Source organism: Echinops telfairi, unplaced genomic scaffold, assembly GCF_000313985.2.
Source record: "Echinops telfairi isolate 266 unplaced genomic scaffold, ASM31398v2 ScPeMD7_24;HRSCAF=84, whole genome shotgun sequence".
Classification (NCBI taxonomy): Eukaryota; Metazoa; Chordata; class Mammalia; order Afrosoricida; family Tenrecidae; genus Echinops; species Echinops telfairi.
Window position 1 is genome coordinate 2627874 of NW_022103921.1, and position 10988 is coordinate 2638861.

At 40.9% G+C, this 10988-nt stretch overlaps 1 protein-coding gene across 1 annotated transcript in view; it reads left to right on the forward strand.

Annotated features, from left to right (window-relative positions):
* Nucleotides 1–10988, forward strand: part of UGGT2 (UDP-glucose glycoprotein glucosyltransferase 2) — a 264346-nt gene that overhangs the window by 463 nt on the left and 252895 nt on the right. Inside the window, exons 2-3 of the mRNA XM_045289053.1 lie at nucleotides 80–258; nucleotides 10286–10368. Of these exons, the coding sequence (XP_045144988.1) occupies nucleotides 80–258; nucleotides 10286–10368 (262 nt within the window). The remainder of the gene's footprint in view (nucleotides 1–79; nucleotides 259–10285; nucleotides 10369–10988) is intronic.

Here is a 10988-nt window from a genome sequence, read left to right on the forward strand (position 1 = left end):
AGGGGGCTGGGGTGGGGAGGGGGGCAGGTGCTCGCTGCCCCTGTTTAACCAGCTCTCACGAACTGCCCCGCTTTTCCAGCCGCCCTCTCCAGGGACCCTTCCAGCATCACCTCCTGTCCGCTCCTCCGCTGCTTCTCTGATCCTCTGCTTCTGGTTGACTTTGCAGCACTCTCTCGCGACCACTGTCCCCTCTGTGCGGAGCCTGGCAACTGTGGCTTGCCACGTTTTTGGAAAGCTCCGCTGCCCTGGCGTTATTCCGTTAGTTTTAATTACTTTAATAATGAAAAGGTCCACGATGACGGCAAGGAATGTACACCTGTGCTTTACACAATTGATGTATGTGTGGATTGTGATAGGAGTTGTATGAGCCCCTAATAAAATGATGAAAAAAGAAGAAAATTTCCAAAAGGGGAGGAGTGTAGCTTTCAACGCACACACATTTTCAGTTGATGGTTGACAGTCCTATTTGGGAAGAAATTAACCCTGGAAGTAGCATAGGGATTTGAGTTGGAAGCCCACCCTGCCAGTTGAGGTCTCAGTTTACCCCAGTTTCTACCCCGCGAAGCTCACTAAGGGCCTCCTTGCTCAACCTCTTCAGTTCCACTGCTCTGGACACACGGAGACAGGTGTCTTCTCCATGGGGACACCTAGTTTCATAGGACAACATACTCCCACTTTATAGGCTTGCAACAGCGTCCCTACTCACACATTAAAAAAAAATCATTTTATTGGGGGGCTCATACAACTCATCACAATCCATACATACGTCAATTATATAAAAAGCACATTTGTACATTGGTTACCCACATGATTCTCAAAACATTTGCTCTCCACGTAAGCCTCTGGCATCAGCTCCTCATTTTCCCCCCTCTCTCTACCCTCCCCCCTCCCTCATGAATACTCGATACTTTATAAATTATTATTTTGTCGTATCTTACACTGTCCAACGTCTCCCTGCACCCACTTTTCTGTTGTCTGTCCCCCAGGGAGGAGGTTATATGTAGATCCTTGTAATTGGTTCCTCCTTTCTACCCATTCACACATTTTTATTAATTTAATGTATTTATTTTCAACCCCCTCCCTACCCCCATATCTCTTCCAGTGGACTTAGATCGTGAGATATTATGTACTCTGCAGGAACAGAACTTGTAGCGCATGAATTTTGCCCGTTAGTATTCCAGTCATTAAAATGAATTAGAAAATGCTGTGCTAGCCATAATAAGGTTTTAATTCCGGCTACTTTTGTAAATTCACCAAAGCAGCAGCTTATGAGCCTAAAAGGAGACCATCCCTCAGGCTACATTGCAGATATTAAATAACTCAAAAACAAACAAACACTGCCATCAGTGGGTTCAGACTCAGAGACCCTCTCAAGACCAGTAAAACTGCCCCTGTGTGTTTCTGCGACTGCAATGGGAGTAGAAAGTCTCATCTTTCTCCCTTGGAGCTGCTGGTGGTTTTAAACTGCTCACCTTGTGGTCAGCAGTCCAATGTGTATGTTTAAAAAATGATTCTAGCTAAAATGTGTCCCATTCTTAAGCTTACTCTGCCCCCACATTCTCCCAGAGTTTGTATGGATCTGATTTCATGCTACACTAACTGCCATCAAGGTGAGTCTGGCTCATAGCAACCCTGGGACCAGGTGAGTCTGGCTCATAGCAACCCTGGGACCAGGTGAGTCTGGCTCATAGCAACCCTGGCACAGAGTAGAACTGCCGGTGGCTTTTCAAGGCTATGGGAGGTCCAGAAAGCTTCATCTTTCTCCTGCCGAGCGACTTGTGATTTCAAACTGCTAAGCTTATATAACCCACTACACCACTAGGGCTCCTTGATTCTATGCTTAGTCCCAAATTACTCTTTCTTACTTACTTCCAGCCATGCTCTGATGGTTACAGAACTGGTTTCTACTTGCATCATGAGTCTTAGAACTGCGCTCCTTAGGATGTCCCTGGAAGTTCTCCATTATGCAGCCCTATTTCAATTCATCAACTTCACTTGTCGTACAGGAGTCCGGTTAGCGGTCAACTTGAGAGTGGTAGTGCAAGCTGTGTCCCACTCCGCCCCCAAGCTGCTCATCAGGCGAAAGATGAGACCACCTTCTCTCATTAAGATTTACAGCCTCCTCAGAAACTCTAGCTAAAACCCTATATAATGTCCCTATGGGTCGGCATCACTTGACGGCTGAGGGTTTGGTTGGGGTTCCCTTAGTACAATTGGTGGTTCAAACTTGTCGGTCAGAGATGTGTCCATTTGCTTCCACAGCCCCAGAAACACTATGGGGCAGTTCTGCTCTACCCTAAAGGATTGCCAGGAGACCGGGGGTGGGGGTGTCACATCTGACTTCTGCTGGCTTCAGTAGGGAGGAGAGAATCCAACGCTACACCAGCCCACAGCTGACTGCACCCGGGGCAGAGGCCAGAGGCCAGAGGCCAGAGGCCAGACATGCTCTCACCTTCCACCTGTTCTGACACCAGCTCTCCCACTACTCAGCTGGCTTTGATAATCAGTAGCAATGGCCACACAGCACCTGCCGACAGTACTCAACAATTAGCCTTATTAGGGGAGTTAACAGGTTGCCACAGCCAGGACCAGAAAGCATTAAAGACACAATGGCTGGTTCTCAGCAATGCTGCTTCTTACCCAGCAGCCAATTGTCTCTCTCATCCTCAATCCCTTGGTCACAGAGTCCCTTTGGTCTCTGACTCTGTGGGCCAAGAAGCCTGCCTTCCACTTTGCCACATCATCTCATGGTCTCACAAACTTTGCTGTACCTCAGTGTGGCTCCCTTGTTCTGTTTTGTGGTCTTGCTGCTACAGGGATATTGCACATGCTCCACTGGTAGCTGTTCTTTCTTTATAGGTTGTACCTGTTTCTGAGATGGCTCTTCTCAGAGGAATGACAAAACCGATCCAATCCCTGAGTTAGAGTCTTCTTGTGCTAGTTACATAATCTCATTAACTTGAGGGTATTAAGAGTGAAGGGGTGGAGTCTAGCCTGTCAGTCAGGTCACAGTGTGATGACACCTACTTGTGGGTGTGCCGTTTCATGAGGATTCTGGGACCTTCCTCTCTTCTTCCCTGGAGGCAGCACACACACTCTCTCTGTTCACCTTCCTGTTGCCAAGACACATGGAGCCACACTGATGGCAGCCAGAGCCCTGGAGATGGATCCACAAGACTTTTTATCTACCGGCCTGTGATCTTCCTGCATTTGGCATCATTGCAAGTGCTGCATGAATCTAAAGAATATATGGACTAGTATCCAACATGAGCTTATAACGGACTTACGGACTTGATCTGCGCTGGGCTGGGGTATTTACTCAATATACAATTGTTCTTTGATATAAAGCTCTCTCACATATATATATGGCTATCCCTGGGTTTGTTTCTCTAGTTAACCCAGTCTAACACCCTTTACACCTTATTTTCATGATACCAACCTCTGGTGGGAGTTGCAGAGAAATGGATAGAAGAACCATAAGTACGTAATTGATTTTACTTCACTACAGTTGCTATGAAATGGAATCAACTGGGAAACAACTCTTTTACTTTCTTTTTTGAGTCACTTCTATTGGGCTTAATGGGGGCTACGTAAAAAGATATTTTTACACCCTAAATTCCAAAATTTGTGAATGTGAACTTAATTGGGAAAAGGCCCTTGTAGTACACAAGAATAAGTGCTCGTGAAATGTTGATGCGTTGGACGAAACTTTTGTAAGCCAGTGTTTACTTCTAGCCACTATCATATTTACCTCTGCTGTGTACTTGTGACTCTAGCATTTATTTGGATGATTCGGTGTTTTTTTGTTATGAACCAATCTACATTTTTAGCAGATGACAAACTAAGATCTTACTGTACGTTGTACCTGTTAGTCTGTGGTCTGTGCTGCAATAAATCCATTTCTTCTGTGTGACATTACAGCATGCTAAAAGCTGTAGTTTATTCAGCCATTGCTCTTTTTTCCACCAGACTTTATTATTCTGCTCACTTTCAGTTTGGTCACTTTCCTCTTAACAAAATTTAGGAAAATCAATGATTTTGAGGGGAATAAGTGTGGAAGAGGACATTTTGACCATCAATGGGCAGATAGAAGGAGCTTGGGAAATAGGAACTTAAGAAAAGTAATAGCTCTTTGTTTGACAAACTCACTTTTAAAAAAAATTTAAAACATTCATGGGAATTATTTTGTGTGGCGCTGTTGGGTGAGCATTAGACTATTAGCCACAAAGTCAGTGGTTGAGACCTACCAGCCACTCTGGGAGAATGATGAAACTAGCTGCTCACATCAAGATTTACAGTCTTGGAAACCCTCAATAGTATTTGTGAGTTAGAATCAACTCTGAGTTGGAATCGACAATGAATTGGTGTCAACTCAATACTACTAGGTATATTTATACCTCAACATAAAACAAAAGCACAACTGGACCAATAAACATCCATAATGAACAGAGAAAATAATGTTGTAGAGCATTTTAACTTGTATCCACAACCAGTGGAGATTGGCGGTAAGGAAGTCATACCACTTAACTGCACTTGCGCAATCTATTGCAAAATACATTCTGAAAACGTTACAAAGCAAAGATGTAATTTTGGAGACTTTCAGGTGTGCTTGACTCAATCCATGGTATTTTCAGTGTGCAGGAGAAAGCTAAACAAAGAATAAGACCACAGAAAGACTGATAGCTTTGAATTAAGAATATCAAGTAAACCATGGATTACCCATAAAACTGATTGATCTGTCTTGAAAGAACTACAGTGAGATGTTCCTTAGAAATGAGGAGAACAAAACTTCATTTCACGTACTGTGGACATGTTACCAGAAGGGACAAGGTCCGGGAGGAAGGCATTGTGCTTCCTAGAGCGTCAAAGAAAAGAGGAAGACCCCCAATGAGATGGACTGAGACAGCTGTAACAAAAGCTCAGCCATAGCAACCAACGTGCGGATGACCTCGGATTGGACAGTGTCTCTGTTGGCGCATAGGGTAGCTATGTGTTGGAACTGACTTAACAGTACCTAACAAAAACAACATAAGATGTAATCTATGTTGGAGATAAGATATAGGAAGGGGCTTCAAGAGTCATGGAGAAATAGAAGTAAAAGATAATGGAAGATTCCCATGATCTTTTTTTTAAAGAATTGTTAATATCTTTATTAAAATTTTTAGAAAATAGTGGAAAGAACATTTCAAAATTCCTATATATTGATGAAGTAGTAAAATGAAATTTACTATCAGAAAATTGAGTGGAAATTAAGGAATGTAGTACACCATTGAAGAGTTATATAGCTTTTTTATAATTCCTTAGGTTTCTCTACACTGTGGGTCTCATAGTCACAGTGATATTTGAGGATTTACTCTACCTGTCTCCAAATTCCTTACATTCATAAGTCCTCCCTCCATTCTTACATGTTTAATGCTATGTGAGGAGTGGCTAAATTACTTCCCACATTCCTTAAAGTTTTCTCTCCACTGTGAATTCTCATGTTGTTTGCGGCTCGTGAACTGAGTAAAAGTTCTCCAACTTTCCTAACATAAGGTGTCTGTCAACTGTGAAGTTTCATATGTTGAATGAGGTGAGAGGATTGAGGAGAAGGTCTCTCACATTCCTTACATTCATAAGGCCTCTCTCCACTGTGAATTCTCATATGCTGCATGAGATGTAAGGATCAAGTAAAAGTTCTCTCACTTTTCTTAACATTCATAAGGCCCCCACTGTGAAGTCTCATGTTGATTGAGGCTAGCAGAATGTGTAAAAGCTTTCTTACATTCATTACATTCATAAGGCCTCTCTCCACTGTGAGCCAGTCATGTGTCTAGGGAAATTTGAAGGTCTAAGAAAAGCTTTGCTACATTCCATAGATTCACAAGGCTTTGCTGTGCTGCGTTTTCCACAGTGCTTACATTCATAAGACTTGGCTCCACTGGACAGTGTGATCTCAGTGGTGAACAATCTACAAAGGTTTTACCACCTTCTTTATAGTCACAGCATTTCTTTCCTGTTAGAATTTCTACTGGACTATATATTTTTTTCCACGTTTCCTAAACTGGTCAGAATTGAATTGAGTATGAAATCCCTAGTGAAGAAAGATCCTTGGATGATTTTCCATACTGAAGACATTCCATGGGATATATTTGTACTGGTCTTTTTAAATGCAAGAAGGATTGAAATTTGACTGGAGATCTCATCAATAGTATTATCCTTATATCTGCTCTTGGATGTCACTGCAAATATTTTTTAACCAACATGATTGCTGAAGACAAAATGGGTGCACAGCAAATGTGGTGAAGAAAGTTGATGGTGCCTGGCCATCAAAAGATACAACATTTGGATTCTTAAAGGTTCAAAGACAAATAAGCGGCCATCTAGCTGAGAAGCAACAGTCCACGTGGAAGAAGCACACGAGCCTGTGTGATCACGAGGCGTCGATGGGATCAGGTATCAAAGACTTCAAAAGTGGATTCTAGTTGCTATCCTGCTAATTTATGCTGCCACAAAATTCACAGATTCATTGTAATGTGGAGGCATTTGTATCACTTCAAGAATCTTACCATTACATCTTCAGTTGGGTAGGTTTTCTACTGTGGCTAGGTTTGTGACAGTCTCCTCCATCACATCTTTATAGAGTTGCTTCTGAGAAACATCCAGCAGTGCCCATTCTTCTGAGGTCAATTCTACAGGCACAGCTGCAACAGTCACCGAGTCCTTTGAGCTGAAGAGGTACAAGGAGTCTCTGGAGAAGGCACCACTGTATGGAAAGGAAACAATGGAGGGGGGTTAGGAGAGACCCACAAAGCGACGAATCTGGGAACCCTGAAGCCCAAAGCCCCAGCCTGGGATCCCCCTTTCTCCAACCCTCCATGAACTTTTTAAAGCCTCTTCATATGTATGTGCGTAGGTGTATCTTTTTCAGGTTAGTGTGAAAAAAATGAGTGCCTAGAGTATTGTGAGCACGACTCAAAGATGGGTACTTGAAGGAATCGAAGATGAGTGCGTTTTATCCTCTCCCCAAGGAAATGTACAATCTGGGAATAATGGCAAAAAGGGTCGTTGCTATGGAGTCACTTCTGACTATGGGAGCCCCGTGTGTTTCAGAGTCTTAACTGTGTTCTGTAATGTCCAGGGCTGTGCTCTTTCAGAAGCCGATTGCCAGTCCTTTCATCCGAGCCACCTTTGGGTGGATTAGAATCTCTAACCTTTGGGCTAGTCCTATCCAGGAACTCCTGCAATATTTGTTGGGGATGATTATAGGCGAATAAGGCTGAATGTTGTCTGCCCAAAGTAGGAGGCTTCGAAAAGTTTATGGGGTATGGCATTAAAAGATAATAGAATTTTTCCCGAAACCTTGAAACTCCCTCATATACTATAACTGATACAGCTAATGTGTGCTTATTCCATTTGTGTTGATATGGTTGAGAACATTTTTGGAATTCCACTTATAATTGCTGTCATAACTTAAGAAAATTTTTTGAATTGTTAATAGAAGTGTTTTCCCTTTTGGAGTAAATTATGTTGAGGAGCACTGATTTGGAGCCAAATTGACCAAAGGTAACACATGTTTTTGGAAGGTAGAAAATGAGTACAGATGATCTCTCAAAGGTCTTTCCTCCTCTGAGATTAATGAGTTACTGTCAGATTTTCTTGAATGCAATTATATGAAAGTTGAAAAACTGCCCAGACTAGTAGTATAAGTTTAAGCATATTCTTTCTTAAGGCAGTCATTTTGAATGATCTTTAGTGTGTACATTCTAGTACTTAGACTTATGCACTATGTAAATAAGTTTGGCTGCTTGGTAGCATAGTGGTTATGTGTTGGAATGTGATCTTCAAGGTCAGTGGTTCAAAACCCCCAGCTGCTCCTAGGGAGAAAGAAGAAGCTTTCTACTCCCATTTACAGTCTCTGAAACTCAATGGGGCAATTGTATCCTGTCGTATAGGGTCTCTGAGTTAGCATTGGCTGATGGCGATGAGTTTGTTTTGGTTTAGTCCAGCGGTTCTCAGCCTGTGGGTCGCCACCCCTTTGGGGGTTGAACAACCCTTTCACGGGGTCACCTGATTCATAACAGTAGCAAAATTATAGTTATGAAGTAGCAACAGAAATAATTTTATGGTTGGGGGGGTGGTCACCATAGCAAGGATCGCGGCCTTAGGAAGGTTGAAAACCACTGGTTTAGTCTTTGAGTTTTAAATGTTGTTCCCTTTTTTTTTTGGCATTTTTAATTTAATTTTTTTTTTCCCAGTGATTTTATTTTATTTTATTTTTTTTCTTTTTTAACATTTTATTAGGGGCTCATACAACTGTTATCCCAATCCATACACACATCAATTGTGTAAAGCGCATTTGTACATCATTTCTCAAAACATTTTCTCTCCATTTAAACTCCCGACGTTTAGGTCCTCATTTTTCCCCTCCCTCCCCGCTCCCACCTCCCGCATGAGCCCTTGATAGTTTATAAATGGGTATTTTGTCATATCTTGCCCTGTTCTTGTTTTGTAATATCCCTGGACTTTGGCAGAGCTCTTGGTTACTCCAAGCGGTTAATGTGCTCAGCTGGTAACCCAGAGATTGATATTGGAGTCCACCCAGAGGTACCGCTGAAGAAAGTCTGGCCCTCTATTTCAGAAAATCAGCAACGGGAAACCCTATGGAGGATCTATGCTGGCCCACATAGCGTGGCTCTGAGTCAGCACAGAGGCAACTGGCAACATTTCTACGTCACATTCTATAAACGTTTTCCATAACTTCTTCTGCAATATACAGTTTTTACCTTCCTTCTTTTCCCGCTTCTACTGTTGGGTGGGACACCATTAGTAGCAAGAGTTGTTTTTTTTTTTAATGTTCCTTATTGTATAAACAGGATCCCTGGTGGGGTAGTGAATAATGTATTGGGCTATTAACCACAAGGTTAGACGTTTGAGCCCACCAGTCGCTCTGTGGAAGAAGATGAGGTTTTCTGCTCTCGTATTTACAGCCTTGGAAATCCAAAGGAGTAGTGGAAATTCTTATGCTTGTCAGAAGACTAGAATCTCCAGACTTTGTCTCCTTGATGAAGAATTAATAGCACCTTGGAATCATTGTGTTAGTGAAGAATATCAAACAGACCATGGGCTGCCAGGAGAACAAGCGCATCTGTCTTGGCAGAAGTACAGCCAGAATCCTCCTGAGAAGCCAGAATGTCAAAACATCATCTCACATACTTTGGACATGTTATCAGGCGGGACCAGTGTCAGGAATACATCATGCTTGGTGAAGTAGAGAGCCAGTGACAGTGAGGAAGACCCTCATTAAAGTCGATTGATCCAATGGCTGCAACAATGGGCTCAAATGTGGCAGTAATTTGAGGATGGCACGGGACCCAGCAGCATTTGTTCTGTTGCACATGGCATCACTGTCATTTAGAGCTGATTTGAAGGCATCTGACAGTATCATCAACCACATGCAACAGGTTTGAGTTTTTTGGCAGAAGTTAGTTTAACTAGTTAACTTTACTTATAGCACTCTGTACAGGACTAAATAAGCTTTTTTCTAGTTTATTATTTTTAAAGATTTTAAATGACCAGAGCCCTGTGTAATATACTAATTTCCTGTTTTCTAAATAATTAGGATCTTTAATCCTTCAAATAATAAAATCTATGCAAACGACCAAAAAACCTACTTGATAATGTGACTTAAAATGTGCATAAAACCAATTTAGCTTCATGAAAGGAGTCTTTTTTTACATTTACCTTAATATAGCATTCTCAACAACACCAATGAGTGTGAGAAGGAAGTTGACTGTGGTGATGATTGCACAGATCTTAATATGATGTGTGAAGTATATGTCAATTAAGTATATGCCATAACTTATTTTTTAAAATAGCATTATTCTCTATTACCATCAAATTATGCTTCTCAGTGGTATTTCATGTAGTGAAATAAATGACCTATTTTTAAGTTTTTGTTGATAGTGAGAAAGAGCCAAAAGCAACATTTCCTGCAATCTTATTGATGTAACTACATGCTGCACTTTAGGTGAACTAGCTCAAATAAGTGATGAGTTTGTTTTCTCTTTATAGTTGTATGGGCTTCCCAAATTCATGGGGAAAATACATTATCTTCTAATATATCATTATTCCATGAACTTTTTGAAACCTCTAACGTATGCACATCAGTAATTTTATGTTAGTGTTGATGAGTTTTTGTTTTTACCATAAAATATAATTTGGTTCTAAGGTATAATTTATAGGATCTAGATCACTTTTCATTTCCATTTGCTGACTGATTATTTTCCTTTTTTTTTTTAAATAGTGAATTTCTGGCAGAAGAAAGTAATGAGAAATTTTGGCAGTTTTTGGAAACTGTACAAGAATTAGCAATTTATAAGAAAACAGGTAGGTGATAGCTATATTTAACTGTTAATGCATGTATTTATGTGTATACATTGACTGTGTTTATTGTTTTTGCTGGTAGTGGTTGAGTGTGAATACTTAAATGTGTTTATAACTCTAAACATTAAATTTTAAGAGATGCTTTAATAGAAATTATTCCAACCATTCATTTCCCAAAAATCAAGTCTAATACTTTTTATCAGGAAAATGAAATAATTAGTCATGTTTGAGTATTATCACACAGGTGTAGAATAGAAAGTTAAGGGATTTTGCTTCAGTTATGGTTTTCTCTTTATCTTGATTCTTTTACCATTGATTAGTTTTAAAAATATTGTTACATTTTTATTTCCAGAATACTTTTACGCTCTTTTTAAAAACATCATTTTATTAGGGACTCATACAACTCTCATCACAATCCATACATATTGGGTAAAGCACATTAATGCTTCATTGCCTTCATCATTCTCAAAACATTTGCTCTCCACTTAAGCCACTGGCATCAGCTCCTCACGTTTCCCCCTCCTTCCCTGCTCCCCCCTCCCTTATGCGCCCTTGACAATTTATAAATTATTATTTTGTCATATCTGCACTGTCCGATGTCTCCCTTCACCCACTTTTCTGTT